At 44.2% G+C, this 14,328-nt stretch overlaps 1 protein-coding gene across 6 annotated transcripts in view; it reads left to right on the forward strand.

Moving 5' to 3' along the window:
• LOC149340859 (cholinesterase-like) overlaps positions 1–14,328 on the forward strand; it is a 212,420-nt gene that overhangs the window by 113,036 nt on the left and 85,056 nt on the right. For 5 of the 6 annotated variants that reach the window (XM_089549776.1, XM_089549774.1, XM_089549777.1 and 2 more), the window contains one exon: positions 3,228–3,295. The exons of the other annotated variant lie outside the window; for it this stretch is intronic. In XM_089549776.1, the coding sequence (XP_089405902.1) occupies positions 3,228–3,265 (38 nt within the window). In that variant the 3' untranslated portion in view covers positions 3,266–3,295. The remainder of the gene's footprint in view (positions 1–3,227; positions 3,296–14,328) is intronic. 6 annotated transcript variants of the gene reach the window in all.

Consider the following 14,328-nt stretch of genomic DNA (forward strand, 5'->3'; position numbering starts at 1 on the left):
GGGAGCCCGCCCACCGCCGGTGAGCACGCGCTGATTGGTCCAGATGTTGCAGGCGCGCGCGCGCAGCTGTCGGGTACCTGGCGCCATCTGGCGCCGTCAAGGCGATTTGCTCATGCGCATTGGTTGCGCGCGGGCTCGCGGTACCTTGGTACCGGTAACGGTAACACGGTATGCTAAAGGTGTCTAATGATACGAAAAAGTGGGGGGAGTGTAAAAACTCACACAGAAAGATCTCGATAAGGTCTTTTTGGGGCCCTTCGGTGCTTAATGCCATCATGATCATCACCGTGAGAAACTTGCGTCTGCTGCAGGTCACAACTGCCGCTCTCAATGACCTGCAGTCATCCCTGTACTGGGCCTTATGCGGACATATTACACTAGGAAACATACCATTTTGTATCTACACCTGATGCTCGGTTACCCTTGGATACATTTTTTTTTTACCTTTTAATCTACTGTCACCAAAACAAACCAGGATCTGTCCTTCGTATCACATGTCTACTTCAGGTCCACTTCTTTTCGATTGCACCGTTAGCTCGAGTCCTTTTGTAATATGCGCTACTGCTGGACCCCGATGCGGTGTTCTCAATTTATGTGAGGCCTTTACATTAGCCTCCTGTATTCGACAGCATAGGTGTGTACTGGCCGGAGGACAAAACTGCTAACGCTTTATTTGGATGAATATCGGTACATGTGCAATAGACTCGGACAAAAATATTGAAAATGAGAAAATTGTGAGATACTGTTACGGAAATATTGACGGCAATATTTCATTGTTCTGATATGTAGCAAAATCATTTTTTAAATGTGTTTCCATCGATCGCATCGAATAGTTAAGAATGCCATAGAAAACCAGTGGTGAATGCTTTTGACGGTAGCAAAAACGTGAATAGAAAAAAAAAATATTCAAGACTGCCGTCGGGTGATCTGCGGGTATACTGATTGTTATAGTGAAATCTTACCATGAAAAAATTGCGTTCATAAAATGTTTCCCGCTCAAAAACGCTTTTACAATTACAGAATTGTTGGGTACGCTGCTGTTCATAACCTCACATCGTACCATTTGCACTTTAACCCCTTCTTATCGTCCTGGTTATTTATTTTTCACGATGGGAGTACACGGTCACTACTTAGCGCAGAAAGACGCGCTCAGTTACAGCTTCCAATATTTTACTATATATCGTAAAATTTTGGCCGATTCTCAGACCGTTGGTCGCAACTTTTTTCCTTCATATCAATTATTATGCCTATCTTTATACTTCGGCTCTTAGATACGCAAGACTGCGCTGTCCTTCCACCGCTGTCTTACATAGCCGGGCAATGTCATCAGCAAACCGCAGGTTACTTGGGCGTTCTCCATTAACTCTAACATAAAACTCGTACAAGCAAATTGTTATGAATCCGCTTTGTAAGCTTGCACTAACGATTAGAGGAAATAGCATACCACCTTGCATGACAGTTTTTGTGACTGGTATTTCCTCACTTATTGTGCAAAACTATGACGCCTACAATATACGAGATACCTTCAAGCACAGTTATATGCGCCTTCTATCAAAAGGTTCTGCGTATTTGAGAAAGCAATGTATAGGGGCGTGTAATATTGTCCGATTTTCTCCGTAACTTAATTCATGAAACTAATTTGGTCTGCTGTCGAATACCCCCCTGAAAATTCACCTAGTTTATTTTTTTGCTTTTCTCTCCACACGCTACCTAAGCTTCCCTCCTTTCATCACTCCTACCATTCTCAGCATGTTAATTCAGTGTTTTCGTAATTATGCACCAGAACATTATCTACCCGGCCTCTACACCACTTTTGATATGCGTAAAGTAAGGAGTCATCTTACCACGCGGGCCATATTGCCAAAGCTTTTGACCTCCCACCGGCTAGCAGCCGGAAACGGAAGAGGACAGGAAATGAGAGAGGACAGTGCATGACAGTGCACATTTCAAGCCTCCTGTGACCACTTCTTTTTTAACCACCTCTGATTTAGCGGAAGTCGAACACTTGCAAACATCCGGGGAGTCTGGGAAGGTAGACTACTACCCCTCTATTTGCACATAATGCGTCGTGTTGCTGAGAAAGAGTCTAGCAGCCTCACACAATCTACAGGTTGCTAACTCCTCAACTCCCAGCCTCATTAGCGGAAATCGGTAAAGTTTAATACAGACAGCAATGCGAGAACAGGGGCTTGTTGGTACTACATTTCTTCGTTACTTGAACGCGCTGACTAGGAGGCCAAACAAAAAGGGAACAACTGGACGCAGAGACTCAGCAAGAGCACACATTTTATCCGAGTTTGTTTTAAAATTCTGTAACCAATCGCTACGCGAGAATTAGCGCATGTTTTAATTAAATGTGGAGGAGCTCCGTAAACGACTTATACCTTTTCGCAAAATTAACACATACACACTTTAGTTTACGCTATAGGCGTTGTGGCGAAGCAGTGTCAAATGGCGCGCCGTTCGATTAATGGCGCTGCGTTGCCCATAAAAGTCGTAACGAGCACGATCGGGATGCGAGGAAAGTCGCCTTTTATTAAATTTAAAACTACCATCACATGCTTGCTTTCACCGATACTATTTGCCCGTCGAGTGCGAGGAATTCCGAAACAGAGGCGCCGCAGTGTGCAGAATTTCTGGGTGAAAGGACGCGCCGACGAAAAATTGAAGCATCTGGATGAGTTAAAGAGGATTGCATCCCAGAACGGCGCTCCTGGCGCCACCTGCCGATAACAATACCAAACACGACATTTGCCGGAACTGCAGTAACCCAAATGTTATCCTTTGAACGTTTGTAAAGGTGGCGTACTCGACGCAGGAAAACATATCGTCGAAGAAAAAAAAGACACAATACTTCCATGCAAATTGCTCTACGTCGGACGAAGGAAAGTTGGGGTAACAAAAAAAAAAAGAGAGAAAAAATGTCGCTAAGCGAACTGCATGCTGAGCGTGGTGGCATTCCGCTGTCGCATAAAACATGCAGTTTTAAAAAGTGCTTAATTCATTCTGGTAGTTTTTTGTCCGTCTCTTGGATATTTTTTATAAATAGAAAACGTGCTCTATATGTTCGTTAACAATGAGTTACCTCTTTCCTATTTTCGCAGTCTTTCTAGTCACATTATTCTTGGCTTGACCGCGGCATGCACGCTCGTGCTATTTTTATTGTGAGCCAAAACATGAACATGCAACGCGGAAGATATGTGTGACCACTTCGTTCCACATTACAGGGAAACAGCTGCTGCAGCCGCCTACTTGGAGTCTTTGAGGGAACGCCTCGAGCGAGAGCCTTTCAGTGGTGAGTCTTGTAGTTTCATACGTTATGACGTCATGCCTCTTTCTTAGGACTGTTCTTGTATGTAATCAGCGTTTTTCACGATTGACGTCCAGACCCCCTGCCTTAAGTTAGAAGTAGTAGTAGACATTTTTTAGAAATATAAAATAAAATTTTTTTATGGAGATATCTCCACGCTTAACCACCAGAATACCGCGAAATTGGTACCAGTGGCCTGTCTGAGTCTATACCATGTCTGTACTGTGCTAGACGGTTTTTCGATAGTCAGCATAATCGATAGCTTGACGCAAAAGGCTGATGTGGCGTTAGTTTTCAGCTAATGAAGAGCTCGAAATGAATTTGAAAGAAAGAAAGCTTCTTTCAAATCTGTGGGTGCATAAGTCGCTTTTCGAGAATCCAGCCACAAATAAATGTAGCAGTTAAAATTGTTGGTGTCATTAAAAACATATTTAAGCGTGGATTGGAATTATGTAAGCCCACAACTATTAGCCCTTTTTTAATTTTCTTGGTTGTAAACGTATACCTGTAGAGATGAAAGATTTCTCTAGTACTGACCGGTCATGCATTAAATATAACACTGTGTAGCCCAGATTATTAGCGAAGATCTTATTATCGTGCATTTTACAATCCTAAAGCGGCTTCCTCGTTCCACTGAACTGCCCTGCGGTGAACCTAGGAATTCACTAAAACTTCGTGAAGCTAACGTTGCTGCGTGCAGTGACAATTATTTTATTTACTCCCAGCCAGTTCGTCTTAGCGCTTTGAAATTAGTGCAAGTGAAAGTTCGCAGCTATCTTTGGATCATTTAAGTGTATCTTTTGCTGGTTTTACGTTTCTTGGCGCTCAGATATTAACATAATAAAAACACGGTAGAAAAAGAATGATGGCCTGCATGTCTCCGCTCTTCGTCATTATTTTTAAATATATTTACACGAAAAAAGAAAAGAAGAAAAAGTTTTCCTGTTTCTTTTCTACTTTTTCCACTGAAGCCCTGCTTCGGACAGTTGCTTCAAACTTTTGCACTGCAGTGGAGTTTCGGAAAAAGCCAACTTGTTGCCTTAAATTAAAATTTCCAGCAAGCACTATTGTGTGCGATCTGCACAGTGCACCTCCCATTCCTACGCTGCGTAGCAGGACGCAAATGCTTATTTTTTGTTCACCTTATTGAGCTAATTAAGTTCTTGTGTCGGATTGCGTATGGCGACCGGCATAAAATTATAGGGCGTAATGTCCCGTTCAGTTCAGGGCATGCCTTCAATGAAGACCACAGAAGAAAGACAATATGATCGAAATTTGAAATATGTGTTAAGTATTCTTTAAAAAAAAAGCTTATCCGTTTTACTGTAAAGTGTACGCTGTACTTCATGTATGGAGCGTAATAAGTTTACGTAAGCATTCGCTTTCTAAGTAGATGCCCTGTTGGGTCTCCATGCATCCTCAAGCTCTTGTCGTTGTCGAGCGTAGTACTTAATCGTTGTCCATCACCGATCACGCGTGTGTGTCTTATCACCGGCGGCTACGTGAAAGCATCTTCCGAGAACACCTGCACTTGCAATGCAAGGCCGCATAGAAACAGCTGCTCCCTGCAGCGTATCCGCGGGGATCGATAGCGTGGGGTCGGCCGATCAATACGCGTCACCATGCATTGTTGCGCGGTGCAAGGCTTCTCGTTCTTGTCCGAAGCCTTGTGTTGCCTGGAAGCAAGAAACTGTCTTGAAATTTCTATGGACAGCCGTCCTAGCAAAGTTTTGCCCGCGGAGGTTGTTGGACTGCACCAATCTCAGCATAGGGAATTGGGCACATAGATCAACAGAGAATCGACCTTTTTTTAACTTTGAAATTTAGTGGAAGCAACTGTGGAAGATGCAGAATAGCTGGAAAACAAAGTGTAGTCGCTTTCTTGAATTGTCTAACAGGCTCGAAAAAATTCCGTTGCCGTTTTTGTGAGCTTAGACGTTACCTATAGAAATGCCGATGAAATACGTGCCACTAATGCATAAGGTGGCGTGCAGTCACCAACTATGAAGTGTGCTTACCTGATGAGAGTCCTTGTCTCGAGAAGACCGATGTTGGGTTTCCGCGCCCCAGTGCTGCCGTCGAAGGCAAAGCTCACCTTCAATGCGTACAGCTGCCACGGCAGCTCGAAAACGTACGTAATTGAGCCCGTCATATATATCCTCGGCAGCACTCACGAATTTTACCTCTTGGTTCTTTCGGCGTCGGAGTGCTTGTGGGGCAAGTTCCGCTTATCGGCCCAGACTCGAACAGTATAATCTCAAAATGTGTACAGAACGGACATATATTGAGAAAAATTTGCCTGTTTTCTTGCCAGTTGCCATGTCCTCTGCCATATATATATATATATATATATATATATATATATATATATATATATATATATATATATATATATATATATATATATATATTTATATAAACTATCGGTAAGCCTTTCTAAAGACGCTTCCAGTAGCAGATTTCTGTAACGAAGATCTGAACGTACAACCTCGAAAAATGCGGAAGGGAACGCACCAGCGTGTCTCGACATTCGTAATCTTCGCAGCCTGCTGAACATAGGCGTAACTTGCCGCGTTGTCTAATTTGTGACACGCTTCTGGCAACCACAGCGCAAGCTGTCAGGGCTCTTCACGCTGCGAAGACTTCAAGGTACAGTGTGCGCTTGCCTGTTCGCGCTGCTATATGCTGCGGCTATGCGTGATTACTACGGTGCAGCATGAATTGCACAGCCGATGAAAGCAATAAAGAGGAAGCTGTTCGCACGAAAGGATGAACCTGTATTCAATAAAACCTCACGCGAAGCTCTGTAGAACTTTGAAGAGAGCTTATAAAAAACACCGAAGGTTGTTGTACGGGAGCTTCACAGTATCGCCGTAATGACGGTTGTCTAAGTGCCAGTTTTACGCGAAGAACAAGCGGTACGTGACGTCGGAGAGGATACATTATAATGCGTGGTAGAACCTGTGAGCGTGCAGCGTATTTTCCCTTCCTGCATATGGGTAAAACCGAAAATCGAGCAAGTGAAGTTGCAGTGAGCTAGCAGTATAGCTTATTGCGCCTATGTGGCTGCTCTACGTTTTGCCTAAATCTGTGTCAGTTTTTGCAGGATTACCTATGGTCTAAATAAACTGAGGCTTCCAGTCAAAATTCACTCAAAACAATGTGCGTTTTATATTCATTTCTGTGTTATCGTTTCCAAATATATGTTAGCAGCGCCGTTCCATAATCCAGATATATAGCCATTTGAAGTACGACAAAGGCGACCCATGGGTGAAAAGAAAAGTGGAATTTTTTTCTTCCTTCCGTATTCTTTTACTCATTCTCTTTCTCTTTTTACTTCGTCCAAACTTTATCGTTTCTCAGTTTTACAAATACATGCACAAGAACACAGTTCACACAGTTTCCGTAGGTAGGTGACACTGGGAAGCAGACTCATAATGGAGCGAAGAAGACACACACGCATGACGTCAGAGGGGCGTGCTATACAACATTAACACACAGCACCAGAACGGCGTTAAGGCCGAGACATCACATAAGCACCAATGAAAGGCTGCCGTTCATATTATTTCCTTTTTTTTTTTTAATTCTCAGTTCGGGCAGAGTAACCTGTGCTCAGCCCTTTCGCAGCAGCATTCTGGCGAGGACGGTATCGAGAACTCTACGGTTAAGGAAAGACAGGAGATTAACACGCAATACAGCAAGCTTTAATACAGACCCATGTGGATGCGAGCCGCAGGCTTTGTTGGCCCACGGCCTCGAATAAAAGGACAGGATCAATGCCTGCACACTGCGTGCTGCGAACACGTGCTTCAAGATTGATTTTTTTTTTTTGCACGCGTGTATTTCTTAGGCGATGCTGTGTACAGCCGTGTTGTGATTCGTGGTGCGTTTGCATTTGCTATCGGTTCTTAGCACATGCAGTGGTTTGAACATAAAGGTATGGTACGTGAACATTTTGCTGCAAGAGATCGGCTTGTTGGCATCCGCGGGGGCGCACCATTTATGCAATAGTCGAGGAGCGAAATGTCAACCAAAAATCACAAGTCTTCCCTTGAATGGCGTCACCAAACTTCGATCAAGTTAGAATGATCTCTGTCTGCACATGTTGTCTTTGAATGTTTTAAATGAGTTATCTGGTATCGGTGGCAACCACTTACGGAAGCAGCGTCGTTATTTTCTCGCGATACAGCTTGCATCAAAGGCGTTCACACTTTAAAGCACGCGGATCGCGGAAGGGTTGGTAAGACAAATATAAATTGAAGCACGAGCGGCAGGTCTGAGAAAACGGTGGCAGGAAGTACCACACAAAAAGTACAAAAACACCATGATAGCCATGAACCCGATATTGTTAAAGTACATGACAACATGCAATTCCCTGATCCCACGACAGGTACTAAGTGCCGCCTGTTGTCTCGCTTTCATCAAGGTTCCTTTCATGGGGAATTGCCAGATGGGAAACGATTCCTCTCGGCGAGCAAGCTACTTAATGCAAGGACATTTGTGACGTGAAAGCAAGATGTAGCGTTCAGCTTAGCTCCAGGCATTCACGTGTTAGTGCGCTAGAAGTGTTGAGAGAGAAAATCAGATACAAATGATGCAGAAACACATTTTTGTTTTCATTTCGTGGTAAGGTGTCCCTCAGTTAAGCTTATCACGCATTCGGCTATGTGATAGAAAGGCTGCCCCTGTTGAGGCCTACGAAAGTGCATGTCTAACACACAGGGTAATATCTGTAACAGCCATAACGTGGAGTCCACAAACATCTTTACAACATGCATTTCCTCCTTAAGTTGAAACGGCACCAGCCTCTAGTGGGAAGAAAATCGTAACGTTACAAAGCTTGTCAGCACGAATACTTGCATTTCCTCGCTTAATATGCTTAAGCTGCCACATCAGTGACCAGCTTGTCGTAGAGCCTAGACAGCGGAACTTTCAGACTAGGGCTAAGAGTGTGTTCGCTTTTCAGGAAGCTTGTCATGGAAAACCAGCGTTTCAGCAGCTTATATATTCCTTAGGCACAGCGCGGTTCAACGCTCCTTAGCTCTCATTTTCTCGGATCCAAAATGTATCCGGAACTGAGGAGCCCGTATCTCCGTCTTTAAACTTTCTAGTCTGCCGTAACAAGCGATCTAAAGTTCGGTTAAGTTTGCCGCTTCGTCCGACGCTAATGGATGGCACTGGAGGACGACGTCGTTACTGACTCGACTGACGGCCCAGCGACAGAACTGTTGTGCGTTGAGATCGCGGAAAAATTTGACACGATGTACCCTGTAGATTAACACTAACGGGTGGTTAAACCGAGTAAACCGAGGGGTGGATTGTAACAGCTGCTTACACATCGCTTTGATTTTTGAGTGGCAGCGAGTTTCGCGGTAGCCAAACACATCAGTCAAAGCCACATCAGCCAAAATAGCTGCGTAAGTCCGGTTCCACATCCGGCTACCTTTTGTGTAGAGATGTGTGCTTCACGAATGACGAAAGTGCTGTAACATGAGGTTCGAACTTAAAATGTTGATGACGGTGTTTGCCTTCATACTGCATGCATATGAGAAGCTTCCTGTTGTAGCTACTGAAGCCGGACGAATGTTTTAGTAAACGTTTAATTCAGCTAACTGCTGAAGTCAGGGGTAACAGACGCCCGACAGCAGTGGTACACCGTTATCCTTTCCCCAACGTATCCCATAATTTAACTGAAATGGAATAGTTTCGTTTGCAGGCTAATTGGTGTCGGCACAAACAATGTGAAAAGAAACAGTTAGTTTGATTTCAATGTTTAAATTTACTTTTACTTCTGCCCCGAACGTGAAAAAGTAGCATTGCGATTATTCATGACCTGGAAAGCCAGAGAGAAAAGGCAAGCATGCATCTCTGTCACACTCGCTTAGTAATAATTAGTTTCATGCTAACTTGGTGCTCTCTGTTATCGTCTTTTATATGTGCGTATAAGAAAAATAACAATGACCACAAGTTTTAGAGAGATTTAGAGAGTTTTTTTCTAGTGCACGCGTTCAGATTTGCAATACCGCTTCAGGTGAAGCTTCAATACGAAGCATATTATCAGTACAAGAAAAAAACTTCCTACCTATCTGTTAGGAGATCGTATGTTGACACTTTCTGCAAAGTGTCGAAAACAGAGAATAACATAGCAAAAACAAATGCACGTCAGAATGTTTTCTCTACCTTCCAGTGTTGAAAGTCCTTAGACAGAAAATTGCACTAGAATGTTATCGCCTAGAGCCAAAACTTTTAAGGTGCGCATGTAGAATTTCAAAGATGGTTCGTTCCTTGCACACTACAGAACCCGGCTGTTGTCGCGGCAACCATTACGTTTGTACTAAAATATGATGCGAACTAGGATAAAAATAGGTTCGCCTATGGGAAAATAGATTAGGCATTTGGCTTCGCGCAAATTGAATTCGTTTCCATTGACGTTAGCATGAAGTGCTGGGACAGAAATGGTCAAAAGGAGCACCAAGAAACCAGCACATTCAATAACAATGCAGGAGCAATTCACTGGCGCACGAAATGGCGAACTCCTGCAGTGTTTAGTTTAGCACCGTGTCAGACTTTGCGCCTGCTCGGGATTTTAGTGCCCGGTGCAAAGACCAAGGCTACTTTGCGCTTTTTAGATAACCTCGAAGATAGTAGAAGTGTAGCTTGAAAATAGATGCCCTCGGGGGCAAAAGTAACGGACCCCCCCCCCCCCCCCCCCCCAACCCCTCCAAGTTCCGACCCGTGCCACTTTGCGTGGGGGCGCCACGTGACAAAACACTTCTGGTGTCGAAATCGGCGGGGGGGGGAGTGGTCTGTTACTTTTGCCCCGTTGGTACATAATTTAAAAATAAGGAAACGATCTTCGACCAGTCTGTACGCCGCGAAAAGTTCAATGGGTCGAAGTTGTGCACAAGATATAGCGATGACTTCGGGGCTGCTCTTGTGAGGTATGAACAGACAGTAAGTGAATGCCAATATACGCAGCTGGCATTTTCCCATTAATGCCTATCCCAGGCATCTCTTCTGCGACTTCAGGGAAGCTGCTAGCAAAGCCAAAACGCTGTAATGGGCTGTAATGGATGGGGACAGCACACGAGTTATTGGGCTGCTTTGTACTCTAAGGGCAAATAAAAAAAAAGAAACAACGCTAACGCGTGACGCGATGGAGCCTATAAGATCACATTTTCCTTCCTTAAGTTAAAATTGAATAATGTTGCCACCGGGATTAGACTCTCCAGAGCGCTTCAGTAAGACGTTCTTCGCTATGTGCGGGCACGCTGCTGGGGATACGACCCCGGAAAATTCATCAGGTCAATACGTCAGCTATGCGAGACGTTGTTGACAGTCGTACATATTCATCCCTGCTTTGTGTGCCTATGCCTACATTTTGCTTTTCTTTTTCGCTCGGGTTTAAACTACCGGATCAACAGCGCTGCCAGACCATTAATAAACGGTGCCATAGCCCAGAGCATATGATGCAGAATGCCGCTTGCAGGTGGGGAGCTTTTTGACATATCACCTTTTCGACCCGACTACACGCCCACGAAAGTGCCGAGACAAGACCACAAGCTAGGTAGCGACTACCTTAATGGCGAGATGCCTGTGTTTTGCAGGGTTATTCGTTGGAGAAGTAGTAACACCGGCAGTCAAATGCCATGACAAACATTTATGTCTGAGAGGCACGCACGGCTAACCGACAGGTTGATTCTACATTTCGTGGGAAGGGTTCATGACAAATGTGCGGCGATCCAACACCTCTTAGGTCTCATGTAGACGTAGACGAAATCGATGGTAGTCTTGAATAGTGATTGTATACTATTCTATTTCAACTAAGCAGCAACAGCAGCTTCTAAATACAGCAGGGGATTTTCTTCCCTTTCGCTGTAAACCAATTCAATTAAAGAAAGGGGACGAGACATATTTAAGGGGTGATGGGAAGTATGGAGTGCAGAGACATGTCCTATAGATTCGAACAATAATACATAAGCGAACAGAATGAGAACCAGGATACGGGAGGTACAAATATAATTCAGAAAAATAACATTGCTTTCTTTACCACGTGAAGAATACTAACCGCGGCTGGTGGAATTTGTGCGGAGAATAACAGGACCGATGTGGAAGCACCTTTTCCCTCATGATGGTTCCCGTGGACAAGAATGATGAATTTTTGAGCCATGGTTTCAGAGTGGAGACGACAAGACTACCAGCCATAATGGTTGCATTCTGACACCTCAAATCAAGCAGCCTAACCGCTCTGTCATGTGAAAAGGTGTTGCACGTCTCGAATGCTGAGTGACTTGATCGTGACTGAAAATGAGAAACTCACACCCGGTATTCAGTGCTAATAATTTTAACTAGTCACATTGAGCTGAACAGTTTGGATCGTTTCATAGATCCGCCGGAATTTCTAACCGCTCTTAGCAAAACCATAGCCTGCTATTCTGGTGATTTCAGCCTAATTTCATGTTACTTTTAGTGCACCCAAGGGCAGAGAAACATAGCTTCACTGCGCAGTTCATTCAAGACCTGAATAGCGGGGTATTTTTGTGAATGGTGCAGACAAATTGAAATGGACCCACAATCTTTTGCAGATTTTCTGTGTGCATGTGTGTGTGTGCGCGTGCGTGTTCGTGATACGCACAGCCGAGGTTACCTCAGTTGCAGTTTGGCTGAAAAGGATAATCAGATTGTAAGAAAACGGAGAAGTAAACAGGGCATTAACTCCACAATGTTATCCTTTCGCATCAAACCCCGCATGAAAGTACAGAGAAAGGAAGGTCGCACTTTCTGAAAGCGATGGGCAACACTTAACTCTTAACTGTTTAGCAAAGTACGCGCCACAAGAACTTGAGCAACGGCACATGAAGCGGAAAAACTATAGTTTCGACATACCATTCATATATGTGTACACATACCATCAATGACTTGGGTTCAACATGGTTTCGCTGGGCTTGAGACAGAGACGCAAAATGAGGCTACTGCGCCGTATGCGCGGCGCTATAAGGAACCCCTGCCGTCAGAAAAAATAAAATAAAGAATAAGGAAATATTTCGGTGTCCCACGTCACAAAGTGTGTCGAGTCAAATGGAAGTGACACCACAAGTTGCAAAATTGTGCGTTTCAGAAGCGATCTAAGTTTTTACCCTAAGTGGTCATTTCTCGAACCCACCACTCAGGACAACCAGAACGCTTTCTTGATTTTCCGGCGGAAAAATCAGGCAGAGAGCTCCAGAGAACTCCGGTCTCAAGATGACAGAAAGTAAAAAAAAAAAAAAAAAAACAACGAAAGGACTGCTATGACACAAATTGAAGAAAGTATTAATAATAGTAAAGGCGCCTAGCGAAATGATGTATCGCATTTTATAAGCGTCGTAACCAACTTAAACAGCGTCAAGCGCGGAACACAAGCAAAAAGACCAAGAGTGAAAATATCGAGAGATTGCAAAGTGGACTATAAAAAATGAACAAAAATAAAACCTCACTTGCAAGGCTATTGCGCGTTGTAATGAGTGGATACTCTCGTTGTGTTATTGTGATATATGAGCGAGAGCTAAGTTGTAGCGTCTTCGAAGGCAAATTCGCATGAAGAAAGGAAAATGCGAGAAGCTTTCTCGCAAAAGCACAAGCGTCGACCCTGAAAGGTATCGCCTATTCCCTACCAGTCTTCAAGCGAACCGTAGTTTACTGTCGGCATTGCACTGATGTTAGTGGCCATATGCCCTTTGTCTTCATACTGCTGTCTTCTGACACGTGACTGCGTTTAAAAGCCGGAGCTTCCCGTTTGTATTCACTCCTGACTCATTCTCTGTGTACTTTCAGGTCGCAACTACTGCTTCCCTTCACGTGAGATGAGCACGTTGTTAAGTATGCGAAAATATTAAACTTTCAGGTGCAAACATCGTCTCACTGCTGTTCCTACTCGTAGTAAAGTCGTGATGCCTACGAACGAACGCACTGTCGCAGTCATAGGTTCAGTCAAGGCTTTTCAAGACTTTCGACAGCCAATAGCCGATCACGCAAGTCAGAGAGAAAGAGAATACGATGCGGGCTTCCATCGCAACGACAGGCTAGCAGTGAGACACAGATGAGTTGAGGTATATTGGCGTGTACAGTTTGTGCGTTTTAAATCCAGTAAGACACGAACCTTCCTACGACTGAACAGACGTGCAGTAGAATGGAACGACCGCGTTTCGTGAGAGCGCTGAGGCCTATCACGCATGGCATGCTTTCTTCATTCCAGGCTTCTTTCTTGTGGTGTGCTCGTGAGCATGCAACGATCGGGCGTGTGTTTCTCACAGCTACGAAAAAACAAACAAACTTTACAATGAGTTGCGCCTGTAAGCGGACCGCAGCATCGCGGATGCAAGATAGCCAGTGTACCACACACATGAGCAAAATAAATCCAAACACAATGTTAACTGGTAATGTTTCAAATGATGGTAATGGTGCACAAGGGACACACGCAGATAACTAACACAATAACACATCTTTCCCTCCACCTTTCCGCTTTTCTACTAGAAAACGTCCCTATATTCCGTCGTGGCAATGTGACGCGGCCAGTGTGGTCTTTACTTAACACGAATGCTGCCTAGCCACCCAAAGATAATAGCTGAATATTACGGAGCTCTCTCGTCAATGCGCTCCTCGAGACAAAAGTAATGTTACTTTAGGTATGTCAGCACTTGTAGTCTACTGACGCCGTAATCATCTCTATCAGCTGCCGAGACAAAATGCTAGCTAGCATTAATGCAACTTTGACCAGCGATGAACTCGCGGCTATAAGTGGTGCTTATGTCAAGCGGAGAGACAAAATTCGACAGACCTCTCATCTTTTAGAACGTTGTAAACATGGTCCGATTGTTGAGGTCTCAATGGTACGACCTATCGCCCGCCTTTACCGCGGTAAATAGTGATCCCGTTGCAGGTCACTGAAGTGAACCTACTGGACTCCCTCTCTATCTGTATGACTTTGTCCCATTCCATCATATTACGCTCTTGGGGATGATGACTGTGAAAAGCGTGTT

The sequence above is a fragment of the Amblyomma mixtum genome, chromosome 6 (genome assembly GCF_055824585.1).
Source record: "Amblyomma mixtum isolate Tamu chromosome 6, ASM5582458v1, whole genome shotgun sequence".
Taxonomy (NCBI): domain Eukaryota; kingdom Metazoa; phylum Arthropoda; class Arachnida; order Ixodida; family Ixodidae; genus Amblyomma; species Amblyomma mixtum.